At 38.2% G+C, this 23,168-nt stretch overlaps 1 protein-coding gene across 2 annotated transcripts; it reads right to left on the bottom strand.

Moving 5' to 3' along the window:
- Positions 1 to 3,651: 3,651 nt before the first annotated feature.
- LOC116077918 (zinc finger protein 420-like) lies at positions 3,652 to 22,291 on the bottom strand. Of its 2 annotated transcripts, none has more exons than XM_031352781.1 (6): positions 22,079 to 22,291; positions 21,227 to 21,349; positions 20,655 to 20,746; positions 9,999 to 10,075; positions 8,144 to 8,270; positions 3,652 to 7,258 (listed from the first exon to the last, which is right to left on the bottom strand). In XM_031352781.1, the coding sequence occupies exons 4-6, from the start codon at positions 10,011 to 10,013 to the stop codon at positions 5,388 to 5,390; spliced, it is 2,013 nt and encodes a 670-aa protein (XP_031208641.1). In that variant the 5' UTR covers positions 10,014 to 10,075; positions 20,655 to 20,746; positions 21,227 to 21,349; positions 22,079 to 22,291; the 3' UTR covers positions 3,652 to 5,387. The 2 variants fall into 2 exon arrangements, with proteins under 2 accessions (XP_031208641.1, XP_031208642.1); XM_031352782.1 differs by having other exon boundaries at positions 20,655 to 20,730.
- Between the last annotated feature and the right edge of the window lie 877 nt (positions 22,292 to 23,168).

Raw genomic sequence — 23,168 nt, 5'->3', positions numbered from 1 at the left:
GGTGAGATGGCTCAGTGGTTAAGAGCACCAACTGCTCTTCTGAAGGTCCTGAGTTCAAATCCCAGCAACCACTTGGTGGCTCACAGCCATCCATAATGAGATCTGACACCCTCTTCTGGAGTGTCTGAAGACAGCTACAGTGTACTTACATATAATAAATAAATAAATCTTTTAAAAAAAAGAATAAAATCTGTTCTGTTTGTGTTTTCTAATTGTAACTGAATGTGTAACGCTGGACATATAATGAAAAATTAACACATAACCTGTACCAGTTTGATAATCATTAATCTGTCTTTGTTCTGTGAAACTTATGTAAATAAAAAAGCACATGGTTGCTAGTCAATCAGAGCTGGATAAATAGCCTGATTGCTAGTAAGTCAGAGCCACAGAAGTAGCCTGACTGCTATTGAATCAGAGATGATAAATTCCCCTGGTCACTGCCTGATTCCTTCCCTCTCCTTGCTGAACCTTTAATCTCCACTATAGGCTGCCCTGTCAGCAAAGACCCTCGGCTGAGAAACTGGCCTGCTCAGAAGCTTCCTGTCCCTGGAAGCCACACTTACTAATCCCTGTCCAGTATTGCAACTCCCTGATGACTGAGCATTCAAATACTTGAGCCTATGAAGGCCATTTTTGTTCAAACCATTACATTCAGGGAAGATATTCATACTCATAAAATATATTTTAGTAGTTTAGAATATAGATAAAAATATCACTCAGTGTTCTATAAATACATTTTTCTTATTCATTAAAAATTAATTTAACCAAGCATAGTGGTGCTCAATCTCTGTGGGTTCTAAGATAGCTAGAGCTACACAGTGAGATCCTGTCTCAAAACAAAACAACAACCAAAACAACTCCCACCAAAACCCAGTAACAATTAGTAATTGATAGTAGCCCTATAATACATCATTTTAATTTATACTGGCTGCATGTCTCCCAAATGTAATTTCTTTTTTTTTGTTTTGTTTATTTTTCGAGACAGGGTTTCTCTATATAGCTCTGGCTGTCCTGGAACTCACTCTGTAGACCAGGCTGGCCTTGAACTCAGAAATCCGCCTGCCTCTGCCTCCCAAGTGCTGGGATTAAAGGTGTGCACCACCACCGCTCGCCAAATGTAATTTCTAATAATTGATAGGGCTGTGTTCACCAGTACCTGATTCTTGGTTGTTTTACGGACATCACCAACAGCCCCAGGATACTGGGTGGTCACAGGTGAGTAAAAAGGCTACCAATTGTATCAGTACCTTTGTCTTTCTGTGCTTGGTAGGTCATGGTCTGAAAATTGGGACTATCCCAGTGTATGTAACAATATAATAAAGTCAACAGGTTTAGGACACTGCTCTGTGAAGTAGCAAAGTGCCACACATGCAGTAATGTCTTGATTAGGAATCATGCCCTGGGCCATGGTTTTCCTGTCTGTCCAGGTATTAGCAGCAGGTTAAGCTATGAAAACTATCCTGCTTCTATGTAACACCTTTGCAACAAGTAACACTTTTTCTCTCATCACTCATGTCACAGACACATGAGTGTTTTGCCAACACATTTGTATGTGCACAATGTTCTAGCCTGGTAACCCAAGATTCAGAATTTTTCAGATACCCTGGAACTTCAGTTGTAATCCACCAAGAGAGTGCTGAGACTCAAATTCTGGTTCTCTGGAAGAATAATAGTGTTTTTAGCCAGTAAGCCATCTCTTTAGACCCAGAAACCTCATTCTCATGATGGAGGGAATCTGCATTATCCAGCATTGATTTCCTCTATTCAGCAGAGACTTCTGAGTATCCAGTTCTCTTTGACTGCCCATTGGGTAGAACACTCCACAATTCTTTTCATTAGTTAATTATGTGGACTTTCAAAAAGAACACATGGTTACTTATTCATCTCAGAACTTTTAAACATGACATTAAAAGCATATATCCACATAAAGGCATGTGTATGCACACATACATAAGCACACACTCACACATACACATGAACACACAAACAGTGGCATGTTTAGCCATAAAGAGTGCTTACAATTGGAAAGAACTAAGAATAAGTCTATTATGGCAAACCCATTAATAATATCACAAATTTCACACTACTAATGTTAAGAGGTCAAGCTAGGGGTATCATGAATTAAGCCACATTTGCATTTGTTTTTTTCACCTAGTCTCAATATTATGACTTCTACTTTAAAATTTTGGAAGGTATCTTGGCCCAGAAACTTATCTCTATCTGGCCATGTTCTGCATCTTTGCCATTTCCACTCATAGGAGAACCACAAGCTCCAAGCAGTTGATGGGAAGGGCAGAAGAGAGAGGTCTCTGTCATCTGTGGATCCGTCTTAACCTACATGGCCACGATCTAGCTATACAAGATAAAATGTAAGTTAGACAAACTGTGTGTTCAGACAGTGGGTCTCTTATGTTTCTAAGAAAGTAGAGCACATGCATGGCTGATCTGTTTTCTTCCTCTCTCACATGGCACTGTTATTGAACACCTAAGTCAACAGCACCTGTGACAGCCTGACAAGTTTAGTGCAATTCAAATGCCAGTATAGCTAGGAGGAGGGGCTCCTCACACCACTAGCTGGAGTCAAACTCTACAGAAAGCAAGAGTATGAGAAACAATGAAGAGATAATCTGTGGGTGTGACACATGTATATGCAGCCAGGAAATCCCAGAATGTGCAATAAAAGTAGTTTTTAGTACTCAAGAAAGCTGGAGAATATTTATTCCAACTGAAAAGCACAGCGATTCATACAGAAACACTAAGACACAGCAAGTGTGCTGCAAAGAGGAGACCAATTGAATAAGAGAATTTGTTGTGTATTTGATTGGAGGAGGAATTAGTTTTTTTTCAGAGAGATAGCCCTTGAAAGGCTATCCATGGTCTAGCAGATTGGTTTTACACCCATGTACATTCAGTGGCACTAAGTGGACTCAGGCACTTTTTTCTTTAATAAAGAGCACACGAGGATGTGAAGCAATAGAATGAGGGTGGGGCAAATTTGGGAACTATGGACAGAAGGCATTCAGGGATGAATCTATGAAAATGCATGATACACGTATATGAAATTCTAAAGCAATAAACTAGACTCTAGCATACTTAGACTTTTTTATATTTATTTATTTTATGTGTATCTGTGTTTTGCCTATATGTCTGCCTGTCTGTATGAGGGTGTTGGATCCTCTTGAACAGACAGTTGTGAGCTGCCATGTGGGTGGTGGGAGTTGAACCCAGGTCCTCTAGAAGAACAGTCAGTGCTCTTAACCTCTCAGCATCTCTCCACTCCCAATACTTACAAATTTATTTAAATACAAAGGAAAAGGCAAATCTCTGTGTTCAGGTGGGGCTGACAAAGGTTAGATACAAAGGAAAGTACTGTTTGGAGGTTTGTAATTAAAACTTCCATAACAGTGACTAAGAATTCCAATTTCACTGCCAGGTAATTTCTGTTATATTCATTATAATGCCTCAAACATGAAACATGACAAGATTATGCAAACCATATGAGGTTTGAGTACTGTGGGAAGACTTTGAATGAAAGCATTCTAGTGTTTGATCAAGCCTTGCAAATTACCCTGCATTTCACATATGTTAATATAAAGTGAAATGTTCAGGTTGGAGGCTAGATTACATTTACTCATTGAATTTCCACATACAACCATTAAACACAGATGTTTTCATTTATTAAAAAAATCACCTTACATAGAGTTGTAGAACATTTCAAAAATACATGTGGTTTTACGAAAAGTATAGATGACAATAGGAGGGATGTTACTTCACTAGAATATGGAAACCTACAGTTATTAATGACCATTTTCAAAGAAAGCAAAGGTGTGAGTTTCATGGTGTACACTGTTCAAATACAACTATATATTCTCAAATATTAGATTTTCCTCTGATATCTCTTTTTTTCCACATAAATTTTGTTGAGGATATCCAGATAGAGATCAGCAATTCTCTAGATTTATCATTTTTTTCAGATATTTCTAAAATATGTTATTGAGAACCCCCTGCCTCTGCCTACTGAAGGCTTGGATAGCCCTTTTCACTGCCTATTGCTTAGCATACTTACCTCATATGTGTGTTTCTCTTTCTGCAAAATAAAGTGCATCACCATTTGTTACAGTATTGAAGCTTGCTTAGACTACTAATTCTTCATGGACCAAGATTAATGACATGTTATTAACAGATAATAGAATGCTAGGAGCAACAGGTAGCAAGCCCCAGTGCCTATAAGCTGCCATGATCTCAGAATCCTGTATACACAAAGAAAACTGAACTCCAACAGAGTAGGGCACTTCAACCACCAGGTGTTACAAATAAATGCAAAGTATAACTCCTGAAACCAAAGGGATTCCAAGACAGGATTCTGCTCAGGTTTTACAAAGTGAGCCAATGAAGAAAACTATCAGAGATAAGTGGTTTTTGAAAAAAAAGTGGTCTTCACGAGCACAGAATGATAGAATTCTCTCTGGTACTGGAACATTGTTACAAACTTGTGTAGTTCTCAAAAGGTCATCAAGCAGAAGAGCCTTGGTCTGTGCAGCAAGTGCATGAAGATTTGACCTAGGGAGAATCTGAATTTACCATTATGAGTCTGTCTAGATAGATGGTTAGAGTCATGAGATGGTTAGCAGCCTAACTTCATTACTCCTGACTCAGATTCATCACCCCTGAAGCAGCAACAATTGATATACATTATCATAAAATCATCTGTAAGCAAGATAGCATGGATGTATTCGAGTGTAAAAAAAACCCTACTGTTTACATTTCATCAAATTCCAATACTAGCATTACCCAAATGTTAATATGAAGTATATTTACTCAAATAGAAATATCCTCCTCCACTCAAGTATATAACAAATTCCCTTATGAATTTGGTTTCCTTCTTTGTAATATACTTGTTTGTCTAATATCTGTGTCTTAGTGTTTCTATATAAATCACTGTGCTTTTCAGTTGTAATAAATACTTTCCCTATTTTCTTGAGTATGGAAAAACAACTTTCCTGCACATTCTTTGGGATTTCCTGGCTATACATGTACATGTATCACATCCACAAGTTATCTCTTTAATATTTCTCATATTTGTGCTATTGTAGACTTTGGACTCCTGAATGATATGAAGGTAAGAAAAAGAGGAGTCATATTAAAGGAGTTTCTTGGGTTTTCCTTCAGGATGAATTTTCAGATGTATCTACAATTTTAACACTAGGTAAAGGCTTTGAAAAAAAATCAGTGCATATTATGGGTTCTCTAGCATGGAATTTCTAATGCATAAGACATCAGGATTTCAAAACAGTGAACATTCTTGTGGTTTATTTCTGGTTTGAGTTTTCTGACTACATTTTGTCCTCATGAATTAGTATAAATTCTTGGAATTTTCTATGGCTTACTCATTCATCAAAAGCTCTCACACATTTCCTATGTTCATGTTTTTCTCCAGTATGGATCCTGTTGTGCTTTGTAAGAAGAGAGCGCTGGGTAAAGGATTTGTCACATTTACCACATTTGTAAGGTTTTTCTCCAGTGTGGATTCTGGAATGAGTTTTAAGGTTTGACAACCAATAAAAGGACTTGCCACATTCTTCACATTTGTAGGGTTTCACCCCAGCATGAATTTTCTGATGAGCTTTAAGACTTGAGCAGTGGGTAAATGATTTGTCACACTCCCCACATTTGTAAGGTTTCTCTCCAGTGTGAATTCTGGAATGTCTTTTAAGGTTTGACAACCAATGGAAGAACTTACCACATTCCTTGCAATTGTATGGTTTCTCTCCAGTGTGGACTCTGTAATGTTCTTTAAGTCTTGACAACAGATAAAAGGATTTACCACAGTCTTTGCATGAGTAGGGTTTCTCTCCAGTATGAATTTTCTGATGTGTACTAAGAGCTGTGCAGTGGGTAAAGGATTTGTCGCATTCCTTACATTTATAAGGTTTCTCTCCTGTATGGATTCTATAATGGTTTTTAAGTTTTGACAACTGAGAAAAGCACTTACCACATTCCTCACATTTGTAAGGTTTCTCTCCAGTATGGGTTCTGCTATGGCTTTTTAGGTGAGACAACACATAAAAACATTTGCTACACTTTTCACATTTGTAGGGTTTTTCATCAGTATGAATTTTCTGATGTCTTTTAAGAGCTGTGCACTGGGTAAAGTATTTGTCACATTCTAAACATTTGCAAGATTTCTCTCCAGTATGGGTTCTATAATGGCTTTTAAGTCTTGATAACTGAGAAAATGACTTGTCACATTCCTTACATTTGTAAGGTGTCTCTCCAGTGTGGATCCTGTAGTGACTTTTAAGGCCTGACAACCAATGGAAGAACTTACCACATTCTTTGCACTTGTAAGGTTTCTCTCTAGTGTGGACTCTGAAATGTTCTTTAAGTGTTGACAACAGATAAAAGGATTTACCACAGTCTTTGCATTTGTGAGGTTTCTCCCCAGTATGAATTTTCTGATGTGTACTAAGACCTGTACAATGGGTAAAAGATTTGCCACATTCCTTACACTTATAAGGTTTCTCTCCTGTATGGATTCTATAATGGTTTTTAAGTCTTGACAACCGAGAAAAGCACTTACCACATTCCTCACATTTGTAAGGTTTCTCTCCAGTATGGGTTCTATAATGGCTTTTAAGTCTAGATAACCGTGAAAAGCCTTTATCACATTCATTACATTTGTAAGGTTTCTCTCCAGTATGGATTCTGCAATGGGCTTTAAGGTGAGACAACCATTTAAAGGACTTACCACATTCTTTACATTTCCATGGTTTCTCTCCAGTGTGAAGTCTTTGATGTGTACTGAGGCTTGAGCAACTCCTAAAGCATTTCCCACAACTGTGTGCTTTCTCTCCACTATGAATTCTTTGCTGTACAAGTCTGTGTGTAGAGCCCCAAAGCTTGTCACTTTCTGTATACTTGTGCTCCAACTTTATAGCGTGGATACTCTGATTTGGACTAATGTTGGAACATAAACATTTGCTACACTCTTTATGTGTGAAAAGTTCTTCTCCAGTGTGCACACTTTTATGTCTGTTTAGGTGTGGTGATTCAATGGAAGCATCCTGGTAGCTGTACTTGTTGCAGTTTTCTGCAGTACTACTTGTGTTATAAGGTGTAAATGGAGAGGATTCACGAACCATTTCACCAGGCTCCTTATATTTGTAAGACTTCTCTTGGATATTCACATGTTGATGGACGATATGCTCTGAGTGTTGATCCAAGACCTTCTCATATTTACCACACATGTGATACTTCTCTGGGAAATGAGCACAGTTAGGAATAATAGGGATTGATTTGTGAGTAACAGATTCAGTAGCTGAATCAGCTTCAGTTTTCTAAGACAAGCAATAATTATTTACAACACAGTTCTCAATAGTGCCCTTTTTATTTTCACCATTATTGTATGGATGCTCATAACCTCCATTTTGATCTCCATCACACTGTGGGGATTGATAGCAGAATTCTTATTCTTATCTAAACTGTACTACTTGCAGAAGGTGGAAGAGTTAGATGATGAAAAAATAAATAACTTTGGAAAAAGAGCTATATGGAGGATTATACTTAAAATATTTTTCCTCTTTGTAAATTTGCTTTCCCCCCAGAAATCATTGAAGAATAGTTTAATGCAATACTAAAATGAAAATATTCAATTTACTAAGTGTATTGCAATGCATACCTTTGCTCAATACATTTAAATAAAAACTTGGGTGAATGAGGATAGCCAGCACCAGGAGGCAGAGGCAGGTGGATCTCTTTGAGTTCAAGGTCAGTCTGGTCTACAAAGTGAGTTCCAAGACAGCCAAGGCTTCACAGAGAAACTGTCTTGGAAAAAACAAAAAAATAAAACAACAAAAGAAAGGAAGGAAGGAAAAAAGAAGAAAGGAGAGAAGGAAGAAAAACACTTGGTAAGAGAAATGGAGAGATGAGTTAGTAGTTAAGAGCAATTGTTGATTTTTCAGATGAGTTAGGGAAATAAAAAGGAAATTTCATGAAAAAGTTCACTTTTTGTTTGCTTTGTTTTTTTTTTTTTGTTACAAGAATTTTTCCAGTTCCCTGTAGTTTCTAGACAGTATCAGAGAATTTATACATTATATACCAGGTAAATACAAAAGATGGAATTCTGCAAGTAAAACGTTCTCACCAACAGAGACCAGGTTGATATAATTCTCCAACATCACATCAATGTACAAAGCCCTCTGAGTAGAGTCTAGGCATTCCCACTCCTCCTGGGAGAAGTCCAAAGCCACATCCCCAAATGTCAACAGAACCTGTAATGGAAATTTAAGAGTTTTACCATGGGCAGAAAGTGTCATACAAATTTAGGTACATTTTTGTGATACAGATGAGACAGGAAAATTATCCTTTCAGATGATTTTTAGATGGGCCGCAGATATAGCTTAGCAGTCAAAAGAATTGCTCGTTCTCCCAGATTTCCTTGGTTTCATTCCCATGACCTAGATGGCATTTAACATCCACCTGTAGCTCCAGTTTGCCATGATGCATTGCCTTTATCTGGCATCTGAGAACAACAGGCATTCAAGTAGTACATAGACTTACATGTAGGGAACTCATGTAGGTAAAACCACTCATACATATAAAATAAAAATAAAATTTAACTGCATATTTTAACTTTGTGTGTTATACAGCAATTTCCTCAGAATTTGAAACAATCTGTCCTCTAGAAAAAAATTAAAATATTTACAAAAAATGTAAATCTGGGCCAGACAGTGGTGGTGCATAACTTTAATCCCTTCATGTAGGAGGCAGGGGGTAGACAGATTTCTGTGAGAACAGCCTGATCTACTGTGTTAAGTCTGAGGACAGCCAGGTCTACACAGTGAAACCCTGTTTTGAAACAACACCCATCCACCCGAAATAAAAAGGTAAATCTCTCCATCACAGCCTTTTTTTTTTTTTCATAATATTCACCCATGAAAAATAGTAGCTTCAACAAAAGAAAAAAGAATGTGATGGGACATCCTTCCTGCTCCAAAGGTAGAGATAAGAGCAAAGTAATTAAGAAAAATCTTCATTTCTGTGTGAAATGTGATAGCTTATGTAGATCACTCACTCAACACACTCAAGAAAATTCTTGCTAAGATGTTCCACATGATGTCATATAAAGACTCACCACCAGGAGAGGCTACTCAATAGGTTGCTGTCTAAAACCACAGACAAAAGACAAAGAGAAAATACTCATCTCTCTAGTCTGGGAAGTTACCACTGAACATTGGAATCAAGTGAATGATATGAACAGGAACTCTCTTGAGATGAATAAATGCAAGTGTCAACGAACATAGACACTCCATCATCACTGTTGACACTAATATCAAGCATCAAAGAAAGAAACCAATAGACTACAATCTGCATCTACTCACAGAAGCATCAATTTCATGGCATGGTCAAGGCACATATTGCTGCCATCTTCAACACTCTCTAGAGAGTTTCAATATTTAGCGTCATAATCCAATTGAGAATCCAATAGTATGTCTTTGAATCCTTTTCCAAAAAAATTATTAGGGATTCTAGCAAGTAATTCAAGGTGTCTATACTTTCATAAACCTAGTTCAAGGAAACCAAAGTATATCCTTCAGATGGAATTACATGGCATACGAGGCCTTGATAACTAACCTATAAGTACATAAATCCATCTTCTGTAGCAACTGAACAACAACATATTTGTTTGACCACACTGAAAATGTAGGTCTTATTTTCATTGTGAATAGTTACTCGCACACAGAATCTGGCTGGAGAGGGCTGAATAGAGAAAAGACTGTGATACATACTAGACATGTATTTAAAAAGTTAATCTTGAGTTTGGGAGAAAAAAGAATTCATGGGTAACAAATACCTCAGAAGACATTATCAGAAACAGAAATAAAGGCTTCCAGTTTTAATATATAACAATTTTCATTAAAATGAAGGAGGAGGAGGAAGAAGAAGAAGAGGAAGAGTAGTAATAGTAGTGGTCAGCATGACCACTAGGATATACTTACTGGAGAAGCAGCCATTTCTTCCTGTTGATCTGCTCTGAGTTTCTGTTTTAAGAACAATGGCTGGACCCCTTCTTGCTCTTTTACATCAGGCATCAAATATGTAAAATAAAAAATTAATCTCTCTTAAAGAACAATGTCAAACCACATAAAAAACCCAAATATCAGAATAATACCAGAATAATTCTAAAGCAAGGAGAAAATAGAAAAATATATTTAAATACCCAAAAGTAACTGTCAACTATATTATTGCAGTCAAAATTATGTTTTAAAATTGACAGAGAAGCACATTTGAAGATACTCATGAATTAACACATTTTATTCTACTCAAGTCACTGCAGATAATAATTAAAGGCAAATATACACAGATCAGTCAAAAATAAATTATCCATGAGAATATAAGAAATAAGATATTTCACATGAGGAACAGATGAATAGAGGAGAGCTAGGGAGTTACCACCTCTATCTTCATAACTTTAAGATAAGGTTAACAAATATTTGTTTAAAAGGCAGTCACTAACAGAAAATGCACAAAAGAGCCAATGTGTGTATGTATGCACTTTTACAGTATTTCTATTTTATGTATATGAATGTTTGCCCTAGATGTATGTGTACCATGCATGTGTTGGTGCCCACAAAGATCAGAGTGTGTTGGATGCACTGGAACTAGAATTACAGACAGTTATGAGCTACCATGTAGACTTTGGGAAACAAATCCAGGTCCTTTGTAAGAGCAACAAGTGCTTTTTTTGTTGTTTTATTTTGTGACACAGTGACATATTACCTCCAACAAGGTCACACCTATTCCATAAGACTACACTTCCTAAAAGTGGCATTCTCCATGGGCCAGGCACTTAAACATGAGCTTATGGAGATCATACCAGTTTTTTGTTTTGTTTTTGTCTTTTATTGAAAATAGTTTTTTCCCCTCCCATTGTCTTACTTAGGGTCTCTAATGCTGTGAGGAGATACCATGACCATAGCAACTCTTATAAAGATAGGCACTTATTTGAGGCTAGCTTCCAGTTTCACAGGTTTAGTCCATTATCACCATGGAGAGAAGTATGGCAGTGTGCAGGCTGCCATGGTCCTGGAAAAGGAGGTGAGAGTTCTACATCTTGATCCAAAGCTTGTAAGAGACTGTGTGAAATATTGGGTATAGCTTTCGCATATGAGACCTCAAAGCCCATCCCACAGTGACACACTTCCTCCAACAAGGCATTATTGTTATTAATTATTATTATTATTCATCCTAATAATGCCACTCCCTATGAGCCAAGCATTCAAACACATGAGTCTATAGGGACCATTCCTATTCAAAGCAGTACACCCATAACATATCCTAATTACAGTTTCCTCTCCTTCTACTCCTTCTACTCCACTCAGTTACTCCCCACTCCCCCTCCTATCCAGATCCACAACTTTCTGTCTCTCATTAGAAAACAAAGAGGCTTCCAAGAGATAATGATAAAAATATAATCTAATAAGATAAAACAAAAACTAGCACCTCAGAATTGGATAAAACAATCAAAAAAGAGGACAAGAGAAGGCACAAGAAACAGAGATCTACTAGTCTGCACATCACACTTAACAATCTCATAAAATATTAATCTTTAAGCCATAATACATAAAACAAAGGACCAGTAGGGTAAGAAGACAGAAGATATATGTACTGGCTGGTTTTGTGTGTCAACTTGACACAGGCTGGAGTTATCACAGAGAAGGGAGCTTCAGTTGGGGAAGTGCCTCCATGAGATCCAGCTGTGGGGCATTTTCTCAATTAGTGATCAAGGGGGTAGGGCCCCTTGTGGGTGGTGCCATCCCTGGGCTGGAAGTCTTGGGTTCTATAAGAGAGCAGGCTGAGCAAGCCAGGGGAAGCAAGCCAGTAAGGAACATCCCTCCATGGCCTCTGCATCAGTTCCTGCTTCCTGACCTGCTTGAGTTCCAGTCCTGACTTCCTTTGTGATAACAGCAATGTGGAAGTAAGCCAAATAAACCCTTTCCTCTCCAACTTGTTTCTTGGTCATGATGTTTGTACAGGAATAGAAACCCTGACTAAGACAATATAGATGTAGATATAGATATAGATATGTATATATAAAGTAAGATAGCATAAATAAAAAGAAAACGCACTAACACGACATTTTGACAAAAGGACGCCATTGCGGTCACTTCTCTTGGCTATCTACCTTCAGGCCTGTGCTTGGCTCAGAAAACTGTTCTTAACTATTTAGCCATTTCTCTTGACAGCCTCACTCTGTGGATCAGGCTGGAACTCAGAGATCTGCCTGACTCTAGAGCATTGTGATTAAAGGCATGTACCACCACCACCTGGCTGTCAGCCATTAAAAATAAAAGTGTTAATCATCCTTAGCCATGAGGTAATTACAAATTCAAAACCAACAGATACTCCTTTTTACCCTACTCGGAACGTCTAAAGTGGAGAGGGTATAGCGGGGCTTACTTCCTCCTACTACTCCAGAGGAAACAGCGGGACTCAGGACCAGCCTGGTATAGACAGTGAGTTCCAAGCCAGCTAGAACTACACTATATGACTCTGCCTCAAAAAAACAAAACAAAACAAACAAAAAATACAGAAAAAGGAAAAACACAGCAAATGCTCTTGAGAAAATAGAAAGTGGAACACTTATTTATTCCTCCAAGGGACTATGAACCAGTAAAAACCAAAGGAAATCATTTTGGAGTTTTCACAACCCAAAATCTTAACCACCATATTACCCACCACAGCAAAAATACACAGCCCCTAAGTTCTACCAAAGACAGACATACAGGTTTATTGCCACACTATTCAAAGAAGATAAGAAATGAACGCATCCTAGATTCCCAACAACAGACAAGAAATGGAATCAACTTACATGTGGAATTTTATTTTGCCACAAAAACAAATTACAATCATGATCTTTGCATTAAAATCAATAGAAGTATAAATTATATGAATTGTACTTCCTAAAAGGAAAGAAAATGCATGCAGGTTTTCTCCCATTTACTAAGCCCATTTTTATATACATGGGTATGAGTGTGAGTCTAGGACAAGACGAGTGGTTCTCAATCTGTGTGTTTAGACCCCTTTGGGGGGGTCACCTATCAGATATACTGCATATCAGATATTTACATTATTATTCATAACAGTAGCAAAATTACAGTTATGAAGTGGCAACAAAATAACTTTATGGTTGAGGTTCACTAGAAGTGAAGAACTGTATTCCTCCATGGCATTAAGAAGACTGAGAGCCACTGCTCTAGACAGAGCATTTTGAGAGTGGAACAAGAGCTCTGGGTGGATGTGGGGAATAAAGACAAAATTGGTAATGGAACGGCAGTAGTTGGGTGGGAAAGGAAGCTGACATATAGTTGCCCTTCAGGAATGAGGTGTACAGGAGGAAGGACCTGGAAACCGTGATGGGGCCTTGAGGTGGGAAAGCATCACAAATGAACAACTCAGCACTGTGTTCCTTATATGGCATCTGTAAGGCAAGAGTGGAGTGTTTATTGACAGTATCAGCTCACAGCTCAGGTAAAGGACTGCTTCCATAATGACATGGGGTAAGGGGACAATGGTGTGTTCTCAGCATAAATATAGAAAATCATGTCCAATATGAAGACAATCACAATCCCAGATATGTCATATCTTGAGAAAAGGTTTGAGGGATTCTAAAATTTCCCATCATTGCCTATTGCTGTCAGCTTTTCTATATAGTAGAAAATACCTGGAATACAATATTTGACTCTTTGATCACATTATTCACCATGTGTATCATGCTATCTTGAAGAACAGATATATCATGCAGTGGTTCAATCTATCTGGCAAACATCATGTTTCTTGTCAATATGGCATACTTGCCATCAGATATAGTTACAGTCAACCTCAGCACCACCTAAGCAGACCATACTTGTTCACTGAGGTAAAGTGTACCTTTCCAATTTAATTCTCTCCTCAAGATGGACCTGCTGCTGTATTACTTGTATTTGCACTTCTGTGTGAGAATATCTGTCACCTGCAACCCTCTGAAGCCATGTAAAAGGTCAATATGTAGTTTAAGTGGGATGTCTATGTTCTACATTGCTTTAGGCAATGTCAAGGCAGACTCATTGAAGTGGAGGGCATGGCAGAATGAATCTCATGGATACCAGGGAAAAGAGAAGGAAGGTACATAGATAAGGTGTGTCCTTCTAAGGAATGCCATTGGAGTGATAGCCTTTCTAAGATTAAAAATGGAACAAAGCATTCTATGTTTATTCCCTGTGACTTGGAAGAAGCTATTTTACTATTTTCTATAATATTATAATTACAGACATGTGCAAAGTTCTTAAATGTAAACAGGAGTCTAGAAAGCATTCAAAGAAATCAAAGTAAATGATATAAGTAAACTAAATCTCTAGACATCAATCATGGATATGTATGAATTACTTGAAGAATTCAAAAGATACTCAGTGAGTTAAGGCAGAAGAAAGACAACTTATATGAAGTTATATATTAATACTATTAACAACAAAAAATCTAAACAATAACAAGACAAAATCAGATTGTAGCTCTGGTATCTATAACATGAGGCAATAGGTGAGAATTTCTCAAATCTGAAAAGGGAAACAGACATAATTCAAGACTTCCATTAATCCCACCTAGCAAAAACTGGAGGAGACACAGTAAAGGACTCATTATTTCTAAACAACAAAAGTGGAAGAATCAGATGAACAGCAATAGAAATGGGGTGAGATGGCTATTCTTGGTTGTCAACTTGACTACATCTTGAATGAACTAAAACCCAAATGTCTGGGTACATATGAGAGAGATTTTTTTTTTCCTTAACTAAATCATTTGATGTGGGAAGACCCACCTTTTCTTTCTTTGTATATCCCTCACTGTCCTGGAACTAACTCTGTGGAGTATCCTGGCCTCAAACTCACAGAGATCCACCTGCCTTCACCCTGTAACTGCAGGGATTAAAGGTGCATGCCACCTCCACCCAGTAGGTAGACCCACTTTTAATATGGATCTTTTGAGGTGGGAAGATGAACCTTTAATCTGAGCCACACCTTCTGCTAGCAGCCTATATAAGTGACATGAAAAAAAGAAGCTTGTTCTGTTTTCCTGCTTGCCTTTGCTCTCATTACCAAGTCCATTAGCGCCTACTTCTCAAAGACTTCAATGTATACTGAGGACCAGCTGAGACACCAGACTTATGAACTGAACAATTACTGGATACTTGGCCTTTTTATTGACTGGACAAGCTAGACTGTAGCCTGTAACCCACTCTAATGAAATCCCTTTCTGTATCTATATATAGATTTGCTCTATCAGTTCTTTTCCTCTAGAGAATCCTAACTACACGGGGGATGTGACTGCTCTCCAGGTGGTCACATGAGGTCAGTGAAACTCCCAGCAGCAACATGGAATTTGACATCAGTGTAAAGATGAAGGTGAAATGCAGCCACCTCAAAAGCTTCCAGTGAATATACCACAGGCAGCAAACTCTCCTCAGAGAACATGCTGACCTTCAGGACATTTGAAGCTCAACTGCAAAGAGCTTGCTAGGTATAACTTAGGACACAATTAACACAGAGCCCTTAACCTAACTTATTGTACTAATGCAAATGAAGTACTTAAGAATGGGCACTTGTCAGCCAAGAGGTTTTGAGATTTGTAGGCCTGTGGTTACCAGAAAACTGTGACATTTGATGCAATTTACTTTCCTTCAATAGCAGACTTGTTGATAGGATGCTGGGTGATGACATCTTCCTGAATTATAAATTTGTCTACAATTAGAGTGGATCCTCATAACAGTTACTGCTATGTACCTAACTACATCATCAATATGATAAATCTTCCATTGCTACATTACAATGGGCCCAGGATAGTCTCCAGCTCTGAGCTCCACAAACACAAACAACATTATTTGTCATACACAGGGATCATTCCTAAGTTCCAATGTTGGTATGAGGTGTCAACTGTACTGTCACATATCCAGGTTCCACATTTACTCTAATACTAGTAGAGACACTTCCATGTTCTTTCCTGTACTGTTATCGCATCCATTTTGAGTACTGAACCAAGATTCTCTTGAGAACAAGTACTCTTAAGTGCTGAGCTACCTCTCCAGCCGCTCATTTAATTAACTACTGTTCCTTAATTAACTACTAGGAAGACCTAAATCAATGAACGGGGACACAGAATTCATGAAGCACTGAGGACAACTTGTTGAAATGTCATGTCAGGATGAGTGTGAGGTCATGAAAACTAGTCACACAGAATTGGGGTTAGAAAGACATCTTGAGAAGCTTGGTAGCAAGAAGCTCTGGTTTTAAAGGACATATGTCCATAATTATGTACCTGAGGGCTTATAAACATTAGGATAAGTCAATCCAAAATAATACATAGAAAGATATAGAAATGCTTTGTAGAAATTAAATTAATGTAATAGAGACACACTGAACAATACCAGGAGTCAATGTAACAGACTTGTTTCTGTCAAGAAATAAAAATTCTGACAAAGCATGCTTCACCTAATCTCAACTAAGAGAGTAAATCCCTAAGCAATGGAATTAGAGCTGAAAGGGGGCATAACAATGGACACCCTGTATTACTTTATGAGATGCTGTAGAAAGTCATCCCAAATAAACTGGAAAGGTAGAAGAAAAGGATAGTTCCTAGAAACAATCTTCTCTGTTATAAAACCAGAATAGGTCTTATACAAATACTGGGATTTAAGCACTAATAATTTCTTCTAAAAATATTCCAGGACTAGACAGATTCACTGCATTCTCTAAAGGAATAACTTATCATACAAAGCTGCATTAAGACCTTGATGCCCAAAGCAGATAAGGACAAGCAAATACATGCAAAGAAGAAGCATAGATCAGTTGTCAGGATAGAAATCGATAGAGACTCTCCCTGAGCTATATAAAAGTAGAGTTCAGGTTGACTTCATGCCAGGGGTACAAATGTTTCAGAAACATATACAAAGCAATCAATGTAAAACAGCAAATAACTACACTCAGTGAGAGAAGAAACATGATCATGTCAATAGAGCCAAAAAGGCCTGTGGCAAAATACCACAATTACCCATTATAAAAGCTCTAAAGACACATACCTCAACATGATAAACACTAGAATCCATAAACATACATCCAACTTTACACTCAGTGAGGAAAACTGGAATCATTCCTCTATAATTGGGACAGAGACAAGGGTGTCCATTTCTTCCACAGCAAGTCAACAGTGTATCAACTGTTATCCAGATAAAGAAAAAAATGTACAGGGGTTGATATAGGAAGTCAAAAAGCAAGTTACCCCTTCATGGAGGATAAAGAATTCTGCAATTCAAAATTTTGTACTGGCCCATGAAAAAGTTCAGATCTGACAGTCCTCTTAATAACCTATATAATCCATATACAACATCAGTTGGAATTTTACATACCTACAAGAAGATGCTAAGTCAGCAGACCACTCACAGTGTCTACAGATATCTTGGACTTCCTGGTGGTAGCATTCATATTCCCAAATTGTATTGTGCAGGTTGCTGTGGTAAAAGAGCCCATATCCTGAAGTGAACCCTGGATACTAAAATCCCTACCTGCTGGATACCAGTGTAAGAGTGCCAAGACTGTTTTGTAGTTAATGAAGTCTTTCTGGTTGGATTTGTGGCCGGCTCCACATAAGGAAACAGACAGACATCGCTGGAAAGCTGACCAAAAGTCTATGACTGGGAGGAGGCAGGCCCTAGGAAAGAATCCATTCTTGACTTTTTGTTACATGTACAAATACTCACACTGGCCTTTAGCTCATTCTGTTTGCACTCATAGCCTGGTGCTCCTTTTAGCCCAGGACAGAGAAACTTTGTTTACCACATGAAACAGTTATTTCAGAGATCTCGTAGTGCACAGCCTGGGATAGGAAGTCTACATTACAAAAATCTAAATCTCAGGTAATACTACAGAAGAAGCGGGAAAAGGCTGTAAGAGAAAGAGCACAGGGAGTTGATATATGGAAAACTATGCTGTCATAATATATCATAATACATAGCAGTTAGAAGTATGCACACAAATGACGCCCTGCCTACTCTTCCAAGGTTGGCACAAAAGGCACATGAAGTAAAAGTGGCAATAATTGGGAAGTAAATATGGGTAACTAGGAATTATAGGGAAGGTGATAAAAGGATAGATAATGGTGAGGAGCAACTATGATCACAGTACACTCAATATGCAATGATTAAATATAAAAATTAATCCTTATAAAATCTGTAGAAATTTAAATATAGGAAGTATCAATACCTATTTGGAGGCAAAATTTTAATCATTTATACAATCAACCAATTATAGAGCCCTTATACTGTTATTACTGCTATTTACATAATTAATACTAAAGAGGACCCCCTACCACTAACCCCTATCCCTGACCCCAACAGGATTTCTCTGTGTAACAGCCTGGTTGTCCTGGAACTCTCAAGCTGGCATCAAACTCACAGAAACCCACATCCCTCTGACTCTCAAGTGGTGGGATTAAAGGTATACATCAGTACTCCTGACTGAAAAATACATTGTTCTAATGGGGAAAAAGAACCCCCAAACTGAAAAAGCAAAATAAAGTCCTCTAAAGTGAACTCTTTATTTTGTTGAAGGAACTGAATAAATACTTGAAGATGGAAAGAATTTCCATGCTCATGGAACAGGATATAGTACTATGAAAATTACAATACTAATGAAAGAGATTGATATGATTAACTCCAACTCCATGACAATCAAACTCCCCATCATATACCTCAGAGATACACTACAGAGACTCTTACAAATTTCCATGGAAGCACAGAAACCCTGAGAGTACAGAGCAGAGCTTAAGTTGTCCTAGCATTGATTCCAGATGACACTGCAGAGCCATATGACCAACAATACTATGGGAATGGCAAATGAGTAGACCCACAGCCCAAAGAAACAGAGCGGCAGATTGAGAACCAGACCAATAACAATGACCATGTGAATCACCAAAACACCACATATGTGTTTGCATAATAGGCAGCTCTGTCAACAAATGATGTTGGAAAAGTATTTATATAGAACACAGAAATATGAAACTGGGTCAAATTCTCTCCCAGTGTACAATGAATCACAGACCTTCATGTATGATCTGTAACAGTGTAACTTGCATCATAACAGAGAGTAAAAACACGTCCATGGGTTGGGGATTTAGCTCAGTGATAGAGCATTTGCCTAGCAAGTGCAAGGCCATGGGTTCGGTCCTCAGCTAAGAAAAAAAAAAAAGAAAAACACGTCCATATGTGGATGTAAGGAACTTGTTCATGAACAGAATCACATATCATGACAAAAGAACACAAACTGACAACAAGATTGTATTTGATATGAATGCATTTCACAAAAGTGTCCAAATACAAGAAGCAATCAATATAGAACTGTAGGGAGAAAATAAACAGTGATATAGGGAAGCTTCAACATCCACCAGTCTTCGAGGCACAATGAAATCAGACAGAAAGCCAATTGTCTAGCAGGTATCCACAAATATCAAGCATATAACAGTAGGAGATTCCCAGGCAGAATTCTCTAACTTCAAGAGATACTTGCTAGTGTGGCTACGTCCTAGAAATACCAGAATTAAAGAAATTAACAAATATCAATGTTGGCCTAGCGGTGGTGGTGCACGCCTTTAATCTCAGCACTTGGGAGGCAGAGGCAGGCGGATTTCTGAGTTTGAGGTCAGCCTGGTCTATAGAGTGAGTTCCAGGACAGCCAGGGCTATACAGAGAAACCCTGTCTCGGAAAAAAAAAAAAAACAAAAAAACAAAAAAAACCCCAAATATTAATGTTTTAAAAATTATCTTCTCTGAATCTGAAACACAGACGCCATCAGCAGATAGAAAACAGAATACATTAAAAGACACAGTGCTAGAATATTCTAATTCAAATATAGAAAGACAATGTAGAGGAGGTCTGTGTACTATAAATATCCTAAGCAATCTATACCAAAATCTTAGTTATTTTTTTACAGACAGAGAAAATAATACTAAAATGCAAAAACTTATGAGAAACCATAGACTTCAAAAATTATGGGAGAAGGATCAAACCTAGAGGTGATTTCAAAATACATTAAAATTATAGCGATGTAAACTGTTGAGTACTGTCATGAAGACTAACCATAGGAAAGACCAATGGGAAGACAAGTGAAGGTGGAATTTAATACGTCAGAGAGATACAAAGCAATGTTTGTCAAATTTCCACTGGCATTATTTTATGGAATGAAGAAATTAACTTTAATTAGAACCAAAGAAAATGCAATAAGCCCCAAAATTTTGAAGCAGAAACCTAAAGGCATCAAGCATCCTAGTGAAGCACTATATTAAAATTTTAGAAAGGAAAGTAATTTAATATTGGTATGAATACATGATCAGCAATATGAATGGAAGAGAGATAGTATTACTCACAATCAAAATCAAATCAAATTGTAATTGTTCCTAGTATTTATTCTTACACAGAGAATCTTCTAAAGTTTACAAAGGATAATCCTGAGGAGATTATTCTCAGTGGAATTCTCCAGAATGATTTCTATAACAGAATGTGGCAATACTGACTTCATGTCCCATTTCCACTGTCACTTGAACACCTTCCCATCCCTTTATCAATCCTCCAACATACCTGGATTCTTTGCTGCTGTTGCCCCTCTCTCCACCTTCCAGGGCACTTAGTCCTGCTTGACGATGAGCAGGTGTGCCTGAAAAGTGCAAGCCCTGCACATGAGAGATTCTTCAGTAAGTACCAAGATTTCTAACACAGTACTGTGTTCAGTAGAAATACAGAAATGGGAACAGAGGGTTCTACAAATGATCCCCCAACTGTTATATAGGGTCAGCACGCGGAAAACATTCACAGGGAGCATTTTGAGTTTTCAAAGCTTGAATCCTACTTCTAATCATAGCTCAATCAAAACTCAGGGGAAAAAATTAATCTGTATTACAGGACTGATATTATAAACTATAAGTATCTGGTTTCATCATGGAACAAAAATGAAAGAAGCCTTACACATCCCAAAAGAACAAACATGAAGAACAGATGAAATTTCATGAAAACTTTGTCTTTTTCTCTGAGGCTTTTACTTTCTTCTGTGAAATGTGAGGCTCATTCACACACAGCTCACACACATACAGAGTAATTTCCCCAGGAACCCTGAGAAGGAGCAAAGAAAACTGCAAGAAACTATTGTCACCCACAGAAACAGGACTGCTGCAGTTCTGTAATATTCAGTCTCAGTACAAAACTCTATGAGTGAGGTCCAGGCATTTCCCTGTCTTCCTGAGAGAAGTCCACAGTCACATCACTGCATGTCAACAACCCTGAAATGAAAAAGCAACAGTTTGGCCATTTGTCCATTGTCAGAGTATGTTTCTTGCACCAGGAATGATGCTTTCTAACTTTGTCCTATTATATATTTTTTCTAATGTAAACAGTGTGGCCTGATATCCTCACACTCAGCATGCATGCTGTACTTTTCTGGACTCTTGAGGTATGCCTTAAAACCTCAGCATAAGAACACACATTTGTTATATTTACATCAGAGCGTATGCATCTGAAATGCAAAATTAGTGGTGAGTTAAACCATTACTTAATAATTGTTAAAATTTACAAACATAACTGTGTAGTTTGGCAAAAAAATAAATAAATAAATAAATCCCCAAACTAATCAAAATCTGCAGTTACTCCTTAGAGGGCTGATAGTTAGCAAGCTCTCTGGGACCGTAAAGTCTCCATGTCAAATTCCACTCTCTTGAATAAGAAAGGACGTTAAAAAGTATGTTTGAATGTAAATTCCAAGTTTTAGTTTTTGCATAACAGCAAAAGGAACCGTGTTTGCAAATGTCAACAAATAAATTCAATTAGTCTAAGAGATACATTTATGAGAATATTCTGGAAACCACAGATAGATGATAAAATCGGCATGTGCCCCATTTCATATGTTCTCAAACTTATCTTCAAGGGTATTACCCACCACAATTTCACCAGAATTGTGAAAGCGGTATCCTTGAGCGGCAGAAAACTGAACATGCCCCTGGTCCAGTTCCTACCTGCTTCACTACAACTCCTCTGACCTGGGAGATTTCTAGGATAGCCGGGCTGCGGTTCCCGCCACGGCGGTGCTGACTGGTGACTCCCCCAGACCGGCCCACAAGGCTCCAGTGGCTGCAGGAAGTTTTCACATCCACTTGAAACTCTGGCCAGTGACTCTGGCCACCCAACCCGCAAACAAAGATTTCCCCTCAGAGAATGGAGGGTTTTCCGGCCCCTCCCTCCTGCGGTCGCTCGAGCCGCCTTTGGGTCCGCCTATTATAGATAGGTTCCGGTTACGTAGGTTCTCTGACCCAGCCCACTGGTTCAAATTCCCTGTCCAATTGAGTTTTCCAGGCCTTCCTAGCTTTCGTTTTCTCATCACTCCTTTTATCTAGATCAGTTTCCCCGCCCCATGGAGACTGGTCCCTCCCGCTCCGTATCAGGCTGCTTTGAACAGCTCCAGATGTCAGGCTGCTCTGAACAGTCTCTGCACCCCGTGACCACTGCCATCCTAGACCAGAACTGGATCTAATAGGATTCTGCACCTCAGCACCTGCCCCCACCCCTGGGTTCGGAACCTTTCAGACGCAAGATCGTCTAACACCTGAACTTGACTAGCAGCCTATGGGCTATGTACATCAAACAATAACAGAATAAATTCAGAGGCAAGTGTCCGGTCTACAACACACACACACACACACACACACACACACACACACACACACACACACGCACTAACAATCCAAAACCAAATACTACAATTGTTAGTTGGGAACAGATTATTTCAGAAACTTGGATTTTGAAAAGAAATGGATGTATCAAAATTCAGTCATTAGTCCTTTGCTTGGAGCCTAGGGCTCAATCCATCCCGCTGTGCACTGCCTTCACCTATAGATGGTGCGTTTGTCATTTCAGTAACTCAAACGGAGTTAAGTCTTCTGTGACTCAGGTTGAAAGTGCTTTGAGATAAAACAAAATTTCTTTGAAAAAACATTGCAATGGTGAATGCAGACACTTAGCTGTCTGTATAGAAAATGAGTAAGGTATGGGGGCCCAGCCCTAAAAGTGTCAGTTACACCATTCCATCTCCAGCTCTGGGAGCAACGG

The sequence above is a fragment of the Mastomys coucha genome, unplaced genomic scaffold (genome assembly GCF_008632895.1).
Source record: "Mastomys coucha isolate ucsf_1 unplaced genomic scaffold, UCSF_Mcou_1 pScaffold5, whole genome shotgun sequence".
Lineage (NCBI taxonomy): Eukaryota > Metazoa > Chordata > Mammalia > Rodentia > Muridae > Mastomys > Mastomys coucha.
The sequence above is the reverse complement of the archived record's forward strand: the minus strand, read 5'-3'. Positions and strand labels throughout refer to the sequence as shown.